General features: G+C 40.4%; 1 protein-coding gene across 5 annotated transcripts; it reads right to left on the reverse strand.

Annotated features, from left to right (window-relative positions):
* Window positions 1-2,027: 2,027 nt before the first annotated feature.
* LOC109907579 (CD209 antigen-like protein D) lies at window positions 2,028-10,287 on the reverse strand. Of its 5 annotated transcripts, none has more exons than XM_020505627.2 (9): window positions 9,785-10,237; window positions 6,966-7,046; window positions 4,829-4,951; window positions 4,386-4,481; window positions 4,200-4,271; window positions 3,691-3,753; window positions 3,175-3,338; window positions 2,932-3,059; window positions 2,028-2,832 (listed from the first exon to the last, which is right to left on the reverse strand). In XM_020505627.2, the coding sequence occupies exons 1-9, from the start codon at window positions 9,852-9,854 to the stop codon at window positions 2,664-2,666; spliced, it is 966 nt and encodes a 321-aa protein (XP_020361216.2). In that variant the 5' UTR covers window positions 9,855-10,237; the 3' UTR covers window positions 2,028-2,663. The 5 variants fall into 5 exon arrangements, with proteins under 5 accessions (XP_020361216.2, XP_020361215.2, XP_020361218.2 ...); XM_020505626.2 differs by having other exon boundaries at window positions 6,966-7,052; window positions 9,785-10,205; XM_020505629.2 differs by lacking the exon at window positions 4,829-4,951 and having other exon boundaries at window positions 6,966-7,052; window positions 9,785-10,287.
* Window positions 10,288-14,308: the final 4,021 nt, after the last annotated feature.

Genomic DNA, 14,308 nt, shown 5'->3' on the forward strand with positions numbered 1-14,308 from the left:
AAAATCGTTTTATTCCCCCTCAGCAATCTACACACAACACACGATAATGACACAAGCATTTAGACATTTTTGTAAATTTATCAAATAAAATTTTTAAAAACACTGAAATATCAGATTTACATAAGTATTCAGACCCGTTATTCAGTACTTTGTTGAAGCCCCTTTGGCAGCGATTACAGCCTCAGGTCTTCTTGGGTATGACGCTACAAGCTTTGACACCTGTATTTGTTGAGTTTCTCCCATTCTTCTCTGCAGATGCTCTCAAGCTCTGTCAGGTAGGATGGGGAATATTGCTGCACAGCTATTTTCAGCTCTGGAGCAGGTTTTCATCAAGGATCTCTCTGGACTTTGCTCTGTTCATCTTTTCCTCGATCCTGACTAGTCTCCCAATCCCTTCCGCTGACTTCCCCACGGTCCACGGTATGATGCTGCCACCCCCATACTTCACCGTAGGGATGGTGCAAGGTTTCCTCCAGACGTGACACTTGGTATTCAGGCCAAAAAGAGTTCAATCTTGGTTTCATCAGACGAGAGAATCTTGTTTCTCATGGGGAGTCCTTTAGATGCCTTTTGGCAAACTCCAAGTGCCCCGTCATGTGCCTTTTACTGAGGAGTGGCTTCCGTCTGGCCACTCTACCATAAAGGCCTGATTGGTGGAGTGGTGCATAGTTGGTTGTCCTTCTGGAAGGTTCTCCTATCATCACAGAGGAACTCAGGAGCTGTGTCAGAGTGACAAGCGGATTCTTGGTCAACTCCCTGACCAAAGTCCTTCTCCCCAAATTGCTCAGTTTGGCTGGGTGGCCAGCTCTAGGAAGAGTCTTAATGGTTCCAAACTTCTTCCATTTAAGAATGATGGTCACTGTTCTTGGGGACCTTCAATGCTGCAGGCGTTTTTTGGAACCCTTCCCCCAGATCTGTGCCTCGACACAATCCTGTCTCGGAGCTCTACGGACACTTCCTTCGACCTCATGGCTTGGTTTTTGCTCTGACATACACTGTCAACTGTGGGACCTTTTTTAGACAGGTGTGTGCCTTTCCATATCATCAAGGATGATCAATGGAAACAGGATGAACCTAAGCTCAATTTCGAGTCTCATAGCAAAGGGTCTTTCTGGGGGTTCAAAATGTGGAAAAAGGAAATGGGTCTGAATGGACTTCGTCTGTCCTAGTGCGCTCCTTAATGTCTTAATCTAAATTACAGATTGTTTCTTAATCGCTTGTCGTCCCCTTATGCCATAGTTTCTAGATTTCAATTGTCAGTAGAAAACACATTTGTTAAGCAAGGCAGCGGCAGGTAGCCTTGCGGTTAGAGTGTTGGACTTGTATTCGAAAGGTTGCAAGATCAAATCCCTGAGCTGACAAGGTAGAAATCTGTCGTTCTGCCCCTGAACAAGGCAGGTAACCTACTGTTCCTAGGCCATCATTGAAAATAAGAATGTGTTCGTAACTGACTTGCCTAGTTAAATTTAAAAAATAGCAGCTTTTTTTTTTAAGGCAGTAAATGAGGCTGAATGAACTGTTTCGCTGCCAGACAAGGCTCTCCTAATAGCCAGGTGTAGCAGTGATAAGGTGTTGGGACTGCTGTTGGGACAGCTTTAGGTAGGCCCTAACAGGTTGTCACCGTTTGTGTTCTGTTGTGTAGTGGCTTTGCTGGCATGCATCTAAAAAAAAAAAAAAAAAAGTTGAGTTTGTCCCACCAAGATTTACATGCTAAAATTACCACTGACCATGTATGAGGCTCCATTTCACCATCTTGGTAATCTAATAATGAATAGTGATCTCTCAGACTACTGCAAAGCAGCATGTAAATGTGGTGGGTATGGAGACACTAATAAATCCCTTTAATACACCTACTTTAAAGCTTTGTGTCAAACCTCAAATGACAATTCTTTATTTTCTACCTTTTGAATATTCATGATACACCACTAGAGAAGTGAACAGTAGGCATTCTGGCATCTTTTTCTAGCCCCTGAACTACTGTAGGTAAGACAACAAGGCTTCTTAATAAATATACTGCTGAAAAAAACTAATTTTACTTTTGACACTTTATTAATTCAATGGTTTGGATAGACACACACACAATATTTTTTTCTCAAATGACTAGCCTAGAGACAGCACTGTTAAGCAGAAATATACATGTACAAAACACACTGAGGATGATTGTACAGGTGCAGGATCTTTTATCACTCTTGTTGCTGAGAATTTTCATGCACCGCAAAATGCAGATATGCTTCATGATTTACATAAATTCATTGAAAACCCACACTAAAACCCACACTTAACAATATTACACTTTTCATGTAGCCTAAATTTGGCCAGTTAACAGCTTAACCACCAATCAAGCAACATATAATTGAAGGACTAAAGTTCAAATCCTGTTGCTGTAACAACAATACTCTGCAAATTAAGATTCAACACCTGTAGCCTACTGAGAAGTGAAGAGGCGTGAACTGAATATATCTGACATTCATTAGACTGTTTTACGCCGTAGCATAAAAAGCATTAAAAATGATATGTACAAAGAAAGATGTGAATATCAGCAGTAATCTCCTGTAAACCAGTCATAATACAGTTTCTCCTCACTTCTTATCAATGCCAGTAAAAAATCATTTTGTTATTCAGAGACATATTTAGGAACTTTTGAGTTTCTTAAAGATACTGTTTCACAAGGGGGATTTTGTCTCACATATTCTTCTTTGAGTCTTATTACAGTTGACATCCAACCAACTCTTGCCGTCTTTAGTACCACCCTGTACCCCCATTCTAGCACAGTCTTCACCGTCGGGATTCTCTTCTTTCCAGTCATCTGGCTCCTGGTCACCAAGCCAGAAGCTATGGATTGAAGGATGATAATACATAAGAGGTATGATCACAATAAGTTTTAATCTAGGGTGATTGTATTACGATATTGATTTAAACATGCATTCAAACCTTGTGCTTAGAGATGAATTGTCCACCCATAACCACTCATTCTCGTTTATACTGTCCGTCAGCCCAATCCAGAACTTGTCTTCAGGATCCGTACTTATTTTTGTACCAATTTTCTGATCTAAGAATTTCTACACCAGAAACATTGTATGAAGAATTATGTCAAGATTTATTGTCATTTGTATGTTAGTAGAGGAAAGGAAAAATGTGCATCAAAACAACTGAGAGAATTAATAAGAGTCATACCTGCTCCTCTTGGCTCCCTATGATGACAAGGTGTCCCCCCCTGGTGACACACTCATCCCGACTCTGAGCCCAGGTCAGTTTATCAGGGGAGAAGTAATAGCACTTCCCCCCATAATACTCCCAGCCTTCAGCACAGTTCATAGGTTGAGGACAGTCATTATTCCCTGTGGAGAGAACAGATTTAACCCAATGCCATTGTCAGTGCCCTGTGCACTACTCATCTCTATGCCAACCTATAGTCAAATGTCTTTTGTTTTTGTGTTACTGATAGTGTACAATCCATGTGGATATGAGACTGTATACTGTATGATCATCTCACAACTATTCAAGAATGCTATATTGTTGCATCAATGAATAAGGAGGGACTAAAACAGACTGCCCCTGAAGTTGACAACTTGATTTGAAGTAGTTTTGACTTTAACTCAGGATTGCTATCTGAAACAGGTTTTTATCTTGGGTCATAATACAACCTACTACATCTATGAGTAAACACATTCCCTCATAGCATAATCTCACCTGTGTTTGTAGGGCAAGAGGGTGGAGTTCTCTGCCTTCTCAATTCTTCATTTTGTTGCCAAACTGTTGTGAATAAAGATAATTATGCTTTTCGCAGGTTGAAGTTTATTGCCATGAATCTTGCCCTGAAGGCAGAACTGAGCGACTCCCGCTAGATGGGCCTCACAACGATTATGAAAACAAGAATGAGCTGTTTGGTCTTCATTTACGGTTTGGACCAGCAGTGTGGTTAAGATTAGGGTTAGGTTTAAAATCAGATTTTATGACTGTGGCTTGTGCCAGCTGATGACCACGCTGCAGAGCTGCCTCCAGGGCAAGATTTATGACAATAAATGCCACCCTGCATCGTTTTCACAGCGTGACATTGGAATCCATACTTTTTGGAATTAACCAACAATAACAAAAGCAGCACCTTTTTTCTATTCTATAAGGAGGAAAATTTCAATGGAAAGGCTGTATTAGTGGCAGACAACACAATTTAATTGGATGGTCATATCTGTGTCACTCACCTGCACGTTCCTTCTCCTGAAGATCTTTGTTCTTGACTTGCAGTTCTTGAAGCTCTCTTGTGATCATTAAAGCTAGTTGCCAAAAGATAACAACTCTGACTCAAGTTCCCTACATTCAGCTACATATAAACAACAGTTATATTTGAAAATCGATGTGAACATTTTCTTTGTGTGAACTAAACTCACCTGAGGTAAAAGCTTTTTCCAAATCTGTAAGATTTAGATTGTAAGCCGCTTGCAGAATTTGGAGCTCTGTGTTTTTGGTTGGCAGGTTGCTGATATCTGATTGCAAAAATACATACATTTTAAATTGTAGGAATCTGACCCCAACATTCTTCTGCATAATAATGTAATATTAGTTGATTGTGAAAAGTATTACAAATAGCTATTCATTTTATTCACCAACATTTTTATATTTTATCAGTTATGTTGTCACAGAAATTAGACAATGACCTGGCATAAAACATTTATCCATTTGAAGCAGTACTGTGGGGATTTTCCAGCTCTTGCGCAAAAAATGTGCCTAGATATTTATCTATATTCATAGTTCTGGACAAGAGCCTCTATGAATCTGTCTCCAATATAGAGTCTGCTTTAGACTAGCCACCTCCACTGTCTAGGTCACACACACAGAAACCGAAGTCCAATGACCATCCCCATCAGAAGAAAACAGAGAGACACCAGGACCACTTTGACAGGGTCACATCCACCTGCTCTGACCTTTGACCCCTCCTGAGAATCAGGGTCACCAGCTGAGGAGACAGAAAGAGAATGAATTAAACTGACCTATAAGACCCGCTACTTCATTTTATTGTATGCGAGACATGAAATCAAACATGAAGAAAACGTACAGCTGTGGGTGTTTCTCATAATGCATACTACCGTACTCAGAGCACACAAATTGGAACACAGGAGGGTCAGAGAATGATTCAAAATCAAAGTATGAAAAACTGAGCATTTAGGACACTTCAAATGCGTTCTCTGTTTGTACATACTTTGAAGCATCCATCGATGCAAGCGTCAGAAAGTATGCAAGGAAATATGATGCAACCACAACATTTTTTGAGCTGAAGCGAGAGAAAATACACTCCGGCTAAATCCTTAGTGGGCGGAGAGGCGGTCGGGGTGTTGGGCGAAGGCCACGGTGGGGAAGATGGCGGAAAAGGAAATAAGGAAGAAAGTGCAGCATATGAATAAACATGGAGTGGGGGATTACACAGGCCTTCTGAAAGATCTGGTGAAGGAGAAGATGGACAGAAAAAGGAGAGACATGGAAGATTTTTAGTGAATATGGAATGGAGGATTGCACAGAAGTTGTGGAAGCGCTTGAGGAGGAAATGGGACAGGAGGAGAATGAGGATGAATTAAATGTGGCGGCAGGTGCAGTGATGACTGCTGCATATATGTTGAGTGTAGAGGGAAGTAGTGAGGTGAGGAAGATGGGCGTCAAGTGCAAAAACAGGGATACGTGCTCCAGTAGTTCAGAGACGGAACTTGAGAGTGAAGTACCTGCGGCGAAGATTGTCCCAAGGCTGATTTTGGCCCAGTTGTGGTGAGACATGTTTTATTTAACTAGGCAAGTCCATTAACAACGAATTCTTATTTACAATAACAACCTACACCAGCTAAACCCTAACCAGGATGACACTGGGCCAATTGTGCGCCACCCTACAGGTCTCCTGATTACAGCCAGTTATGATACAGCCCGGAATTGAACCAGGGTCTGTAGTGACACCTCTAGCACTGTGATGCAGTGCGTTACACCTCTACGCCACTTGGGAGCCCGAAGGAAAAGGATCCTGTTATTTGGTTGATCCACATGTGGTGTCAGGTTGGGTGGAGGAGAGGTTGGGGACTGTTGAGTTGGTGAAAGTAACTCGGAATGGACTCGTGATGATTTATCCCCAGAGGGAGAGGGCGCTCCGGATTACGAGATTAGGGACAAGAATTGTCAGTGTCCCAGTGTCTGTGACACCTGCCACTTGATGAGACGTAGATACGGTGGGCAAACCGGAGAAGACATTATCTGTCATGCTGAGTTTTGATGCAGAGTCGTTACCAGATAAGGTCAAGCAGAAATGCATCGAAAGTCAGAAAATAGTTGTAGTGGCAGTACCTGGGATTGCTCACCTGCTCTTTCTATGACATAGACTTACCAGGTGAAAGCTATGATCCCTTAATGATGTCACTTGTTAAATCCGCCAATCAGTGTAAATTAAGGGGAGGAGACAGGTTAAAGAAGGATTTTTAAGCCTTGAGACATGGATTGTGTATGTGTGCCATTCAGAGGGTGAATGGGCAAGACTAAATATTTAAGTGCCTTTGAACGGGGTATGGTAGGTGCCAGGCGCACCGGTTTGAGTGGGTCAAGAACTGAAACACTGCTGTTCTTTTTTCAAGCTCAAGTTTCTTGCATGTATCAAGAATGGCACACCACCCAAATGACATCCAGCCAACTTGACACTAGATTTGGAATCAACAAGGTCCAGCATCCCTGTGGACATTTTGACACCTTGTAGAATCCATGTACCGACAAATTGAGGCAGTGCTGAAGGCAAAAGGGGGTGCAGCTCAATATTAGGAAGGTGTTCTTAATGTTTTGTACACTCAGTGTATGACTCGTAGGAACAAGGAACATGGTTTGACGAAAATGCTTAAATAGAATCTGTTCTGCATCTATTAAACCTTTTTTCCACCCATATGTAGGAAACTTCCTCATTGTTTTGCCGAGCTTTCACTGACTTCATCTGACCCACACACACATACCATCAGTGTCGGTAGATGTCTGGTTGCGTCCGGCTTTGGGAATTGAGATTTCAGAGTACGTGGCATCATTCCCTGTGGATGCTGTTGCTGAAATGTAACCATGAAAGTGTGAGCACAAGACAACTCCTCTCATCACATTGGCTGTTCCTGAACCAGCATTTTTAACACTCAGTTTATTTTTATTTTATTTTAGCACTTTGGTCCTGTTTTCACAAGAATGCGGTAAAAAATTTTACAAACTCAAAACAGATCATGACAAAGGCTGTTGTTTCAAAAATGTGAGCACATTTTCAATTGATTACGTACAACACACAAAATCACACAGTAACCTTTTCACCAAACCTGATCACTGTTTCATCTAGAAATACCTTTCATATAAAGTCATTGCCTTTCACAATGCAATGCTCACAATACTTTTCATATGATTCTCTCTTAATTTGTTCAAATTCATTCGACCATCACTTAATCCAACTGAGCTTAATGGTTAACCCCTTAACCGTTTGGTAAACCTATGAATTTTAAACTGGTTTGTCCACTATATAAGTATCTTGAGAAGTACAAAAATAAAGTGTGTTTGTAAAGTATAAACATTTAAATGACATGTATGATGCATGATAACCATACATAATGACTACTAGTTGTTGCTAATCGATTTCAACATGGAGCAGGAAAGACCGCAAGGTAAAGGTGGAAATCAAAGAGCTCGTGGACAAGGGGCCTGTTAAGAGAGGTGGGCCTGGGCCCCATTAAAGAGGTCAAAGAGTTGGGCATCAGAGAGAGGGAGGGAGGGAACTGTTGTGTCTAATGAAATCAGGGCCATCGTTGTTGAACATATGATAAACAGAGGCCTTACCATGGCAGAGGCTGACAGATTAGTTCACCCCAATCTGAAAAGATCAACTGTCAATTTGATCCTGAGAAAATTTTACCAAGAAAACCGGTAAGTCTGGAGGACATGTACTATGCTTTACATCTACAGTAAATGACGTATTGTAATGCATGTAAATTTACAAAACATGTTACAAGAGTCTTACAGTATGATCTATTGACAGTAGACTCTGTTCTACCCTCAGAATGGACAGAAGACCCCATGGGGTTGGCCGTGTGCTGACCAGAAGGAGTGGACAGTGGTGGAAATGGTGAGGGCCAGAAATGACATACGGCTGTCCGAAATAAAGCAGGCCATTGAGGAGAACGATGACACCTTTTGCCAATGTGACATCCATCAGCCTACCAACAATGGCCCACCAACAATGGTAACTATATTGTAAAAATAACCTAAATATATTTTAGAGGGTGATGGTGCTTGATGCTGCTGTGAACCATCACAAATATATATTTGTTGATGAAGTGGGCTTCAACCTGGCCAAAACTCAGATCCATGGGTGGGAACTCATCGTCCAATGGGCAACCGTCCAAGGGCCTGGACAATGTGGGGGAAACATCTCAATGTACACAGCCATTTCTGAGGATGGTGTGGCAGGATGTAGGGCATTACTTGGATCCTACAACGCTGCACATCTCATTGTGTTTCTCAATGAAATTGAGCAGGCCTGTCAATGTGAAGGGGTAACCTATGTCACTGAGTGTGACAATGTCAGGTTCCACCCTGCAGAGGTGGTTCAGGCATGGTTTTGGGCCCATCCCCAATTCGTGGCCCTATACTCTTCTTTCCTCAACCCTATTGAGGAATCTTTTTCAGCATGGAGGTGGAAGCTGTACGATCGCCATCCCTATGAGCGTGCCATAGAAATTCTGTCAATTTTGTTGGGTCATTTAAGTGTATTGCCTAATATGAAAACCGTGTAATCTACAGTACTGTAGCATTTTACTTTCAGCACTTTAAGGATGATTTGAAACACGCATCTTGCATTGTTTTCTATTGGATTAACTGGTAGTTAAAATGACTAAATAGAAAATATATTATGTTATGGTGATTAAACCAATGTTCTCATTACATTTCACAATAAACATATGTTGAATCAATGGTTGTGTGGTGAGAGATGTTTACAATCCAAATGAATGCACAATGACAGGTTGAGTGAACGACTGGCTGAGTTACAAGTGTGACCAGCTGACAGTATTGTACTAAGAGTTGTGAAAATGCACCAGATCCCTGTTTAAATTTGACCAAAGTGACAAACTAATGTAAAATAATCAGCACAGATCACTGATAAGGCATGAAGTATTGCATGCAAACCGGCTAACAAATATGTTTCCTGCAAACCCTTTGAATTGTAGTCTCTAAAATCTCTGTGATAAAATCTGTGATAAAATCTCTGCCAAGTCATTTTTGTCCTAGCGAACATGTTTTGAAATAGGGTATCAATACATGTTGTCAAATAAAGACAGTGAAGTATAAATAAAATTTTAAAGGGGCCATCTGGGTATTTTTTGGGTAAACTGCTGGGGGATGGGGCTGGAGGAATGTAACCATTCTCAAGTTCATAGACGGAGCTATGGGGACGGACCATCCATGACCGAGATACAAACGATAGTTTTAACCATGATTTAAAGCCATACCGTGTTTGTTTACAATTACATCATATACAAACACCGTAAAACAAGTTTACATTTGTTCTGATGGGGTAATACAGTTGAACTAAGCTGATGAGGCGTTTATAAGTAATATTCTTCAAGAATCAACGGCTATATAGCATTCATTTCAAAAACGGATCCTAGATTGCCCCTTAAAGATTTTAGATATATATATATATTGGCAGATAGAGGAAGCTTTTTGTTGAACATTCTGCACATCCTGAGCATACAGCATGATTATAAAAATAGATTTTAGTGACAGATTTTAGTTTAGAACTTACCACCATCTTTTCCTTCAGTCTTTTGGTGCTTTTTGAACTTCACATCAGCGTGGACTATTCCTTCAGACATACTGATCTAAACACTCATACCAGACACTTATTACATCAACCCAAATAGACACTTATTTTATTTAATGGGGACTGAGGGTGGGACTATGTGTTTAGAAAAAAACAGCTGCTCAATGACAGGACTTCTCTTTTCTCTCTTTGCGGCATTAATTTAACTAACCAACTAAATTCAGTTATTACTACAAGTACTAATTAAGTGGTAAAGACCTTAACCCAACACGTAGCGACCTTGTATTCCACACTGGAACTCACCAAGCTGCTGAAAGGCGTTATTGTTGTAAACCTACCATAACAGCAGGTGGTACACACACACACACACACACACACACACCTGATAGAGCTTTCTTGTCTGACACTGAATTGGCTCTAGAACTTCTCATCTATTGTTATATCTCTGGTAGACAATCACACTCCTTTTAAAACGCCTTAGAATTCAAAATAGAACAAATCCTTGGTTCCCTATAGAACTTTCAGATCTCATTATGATGAGAAATTAGGCCTGGGCCAAGTGTTTCAGGCTATTGTGAAATGCTGTAGATGTACTTCCTCAATGAAGAAAGCTAACTCAAGCTACTTTCTAATTTCTATTTCGGAGTCTGCTGGTGATCCGTCAACATTTAGGAAAATAGTTAATGCACTAAAGCGTGGAAATTCCTCTAATTTCCCTGCCTAAGCAAGTTGTGTCAGACTTTCTTTAAAGATAAAATCATGGTTAAAAGCCTGGGTAAAAGACTTGCTGGCACGAATGACCAGTTCCTGAAGGAAATTGAAGAACGGGGTAAAGTTCTGTAACCAATTTAAGGAAAATAGATTTAAAGGGAAACGCGTAGCTCTCGTCGTCGATAAACTGTATATTGATAACCAGATGTGCAGAGACAGACTACTCCATGGCTATTAAAAAAATGACAACGTTCTCAGAGGCGGCAAATAAGGAAACACAGAATTCTAGCCCGGTTATGGATTGTAATAGAAAAGCTTGTTTTTGTATCTTCAAAAATAACTCATTTCATGATGGAACAGTATTTTCAAATAAATTATACATCTAATTCATTTATTGTCCTATCGTGAGGAACTAAATGTTAAAAAATAAATTATACATCTCATTTATGATCCTATATTGATGGAACAGTCCACAACCCTATACCCTAGACACCCACCTGAACGACCCAGATACTAAGAAGTCCCCATCTGTTATATGGGCCTGCTGTACACGGCCAGTATGCAGCGAAACGCGGTTAAAGAACTAGAGCAGCAACGCCCCCTCAAGGTTCTGAGCCTGCCTGCAAGGGTTGGTCCTGCAAAGCCAAAGCCCCCTTAAGGGTGAGCATAATATAAAAATAAATACTAAAAGCTGCTAATGAGAACCTTGACGACCTTGTACCTAGCCGGTGGGGGGGGGTGTGTGTGTGGGGGGGGGATTCCGGTGGGGTGCCCCCACCCAGGCAATGGCCATGGTGGCCCACAATCAAATGTCTGACTGCACAGAGATGCTTGGGAATATCGTCAATACAGGGGACCATGTTGTGGGTGTTTCAGGGGAAGGGGGTACATCTGACCATGGTTAATAAAATCTCCCCATAGTTTTTGCACAGTTTCACAGGCCTTCTCATACAGCTGCAACTGTATATGCATTTGTAAATCAAGACCTTTCTGGAGTTGGTCTCTGGGATGGTGCAACTGTTGAGAATGTGAGTCTATGGTTGTTTGGGGTAAAGGGGTTGAGTGTGTATGAGTGTGTGTATCCCACAACTGTTGCGAGGGAGTTAAAGAAGTTAGGATGATTCACAATAATTGTTTGCTAATATAATAATTGCTTGCCATAATGTCATTTTTGTAATGGTGAGAGGTAAAAACACTTTGCATAAATGGCCTACATTACAACAAATATTAATAGTTAATTATGGAAAAGATAAATAAGATGTAAAATATATGGCTCCATATAATGCGAGGTGAGGGCGATGGAAATGCATTTTATGGTTGGGGGGGGGGGGGTCTCCATGGGCATTGGGATGGCAACCCAACTCAGGATGAGGAGGGCTTTTAGCGGGTGGAATAGTGGGGACCAATTGGAGGTTTACTTAGTAGCAACGCAAATATCATGGTACAGCTATGTAGACACTCAATCATCATTTTTCTTTAACAGTACGTTCACAAACATATATTTTGATAAATAGAATTGAAACTTGTCTAACATTATGGTTAGTGTTTTAATTAGTATAGCCAGTTATAACTGTAATGGCTTAGCAGATGACAAAAGAATATCAGTATTTACCTGGTATAAGGGCACAGGGCGAGACCCAGATGCAGGCACGGGAGGCAGATGGTTTGAGTCTCTGATATTTATAATCCAAGGGGCAGGCAAGAGAATGGTCATGGACAGGCAAAAGATGATAAACAAGGTCAGAGTCCAGGAGGTACAGAGTGGCAGGCAGGCTCGAGTTCAGGGCAGGAAGTATGGTCAGGCAGGCAGGTTCAGAGCCAAGGCATGCAAGGGTAAAAACCAGGAGGACTAGCAAATGAAAGATAAGAAAAAGCAGGCGCACAGAAAAAAAACACTGTTTGACTTGACAGGACAAACTGGCAACAGACAGGGAACACAGGGGACTAATGGGGAAAACCGGTGACACCTGGAGGTGGGTGGAAACCATCACAAAGACAGGTGAAACAGATCAGGGTGTGACACCTGGCTAAAAGAGAAGGAATATAATATCTATTGTTTACAGGAAACTCATTCAACAATTTTAGATGAAGTTGTGGAAAAAGGACCGGGGGTGGAGGTAAATAGAAATAAATATGTTATTGGACAATAAACAGATATGTCTTATTAACCTATACAGTCCAAATAATGATGGTCCAAGCTTCTTTGTAAATATATAGAAGAATTTATCAACCCTACAAGCAACACTAGACTAATATTATGGTGGGGGATTTTAATACGGTCTTAAATACCTCTATGGACCGTAAAGGAAATCACACTACAAACTATCACCCTCATGCAATTAAGGAAATCATGAATGTCAGGGATATATTGGAATTAGTGGATATACCCTGCTTTAATACCCTGACCTAGTGAGATATACATGGCGGAGGCTTAATCAAGCTAGTCCTCTTGATTACTTTCTTATATCATTCTATCCGGCACCACACGTTTTTAAAAGTGTTGATAGGGGACAGAATGCGGTCGGATCATCATATAATTGGCATATTGGAAACGTAATCAAAGCCTACTGGACGATAACTTGTTTATAACTAGGACAGAAAAATGTATAACTGACTTTTTCCGACAGAACATAGCAGATCCCCTTATTGTATGGGACACTTTTAAATGTGCCTTTAGAAGCCATGCAATTCATCTATAAAACAAAAGCAATTTAGATCAAAAGAGTCCATATTAACAAAGGAAATTGAAGGACTAACAGTACAGTTAGATAGCAATAAAAACAGTACTATAGAGGCACAGAATAAGTTAAAGGAAAAACAAAAAGAAATGGAGGAATTTATTCAAGAAAGATCTTGTGTAATATATTATAATAATAAAGCGAACTTTTTTATTTTTTTTAATTTTTTTTTATTTCACCTTTATTTAACCAGGTAGGCTAGTTGAGAACACCTTTATTTAACCAGGTAGGCTAGTTGAGAACACCTTTATTTAACCAGGTAGGCTAGTTGAGAACACCTTTATTTAACCAGGTAGGCTAGTTGAGAACACCTTTATTTAACCAGGTAGGCTAGTTGAGAACAAGTTCTCATTTGCAACTGCGACCTGGCCAAGATAAAGCATAGCAGTGTGAGCATACAACAAAGAGTTACACATGGAGTAAACAATTAACAAGTCAATAACACAGTAGAAAACGAAGGGGGGGGTCTATATACAATGTGTGCAAAAGGCATGAGGAGGTAGGCAAATAATTACAATTTTGCAGATTAACACTGGAGTGATAAAAGATCAGATGGTCATGTACAGGTAGAGATATTGGTGTGCAGAAGAGCAGAAAAGTAAATAAATAGAAACAGTACGGGGATGAGGTAGGTGAAAAGGGTGGACTATTTACCAATAGACTATGTACAGCTGCAGCGATCGGTTAGCTGCTCAGATAGCTGATGTTTGAAGTTGGAACTGGATGGAATATGGGGAAAAATGCACCAAATTCTTTTTCAATCTTCAACATAGAAATGCTACCAAACAAAATGCATAGAAACTCGTTACAAATGATGAAGTTATGCATGATTCACCAAATTATATTTTGAAAGAGGAAGTATTTTAAGAATGTTTTTTTTTCCAGTCTCCTCCATCTCCACTAACTGAAGCTAATTGTATGGATGTTTTTCCTATTAATAATGTAAAATTAACATCTGTACAGAAAGACACATGTGAAGGCCACATTACAGAGGATCTTCTTGATGCAATTAAAGCCTTTAAGGTTGGGAAAACTCCAGGGTTGGATGGCATACCAG

The sequence above is a fragment of the Oncorhynchus kisutch genome, linkage group LG17, assembly GCF_002021735.2.
Source record: "Oncorhynchus kisutch isolate 150728-3 linkage group LG17, Okis_V2, whole genome shotgun sequence".
NCBI lineage: Eukaryota > Metazoa > Chordata > Actinopteri > Salmoniformes > Salmonidae > Oncorhynchus > Oncorhynchus kisutch.

What these genes read in the sequence shown, in the direction of transcription:
- LOC109907579 (XM_020505626.2), bottom strand. Translation starts at nt 9,854, where the DNA reads ATGTCTGAAGGAATAGTCCACGCTGATGTGAAGTTCAAAAAGCACCAA. An exon ending in GGAAAAAGCTTTTACCTCAG is followed by an intron (nt 4,272 to 4,385) that starts GTGAGTTTAGTT and finishes TTTGGCAACTAG; the next exon opens with CTTTAATGATCACAAGAGAG. An exon ending in CTCTTGCCCTACAAACACAG is followed by an intron (nt 3,339 to 3,690) that starts GTGAGATTATGC and finishes TTCTCTCCACAG; the next exon opens with GGAATAATGACTGTCCTCAA.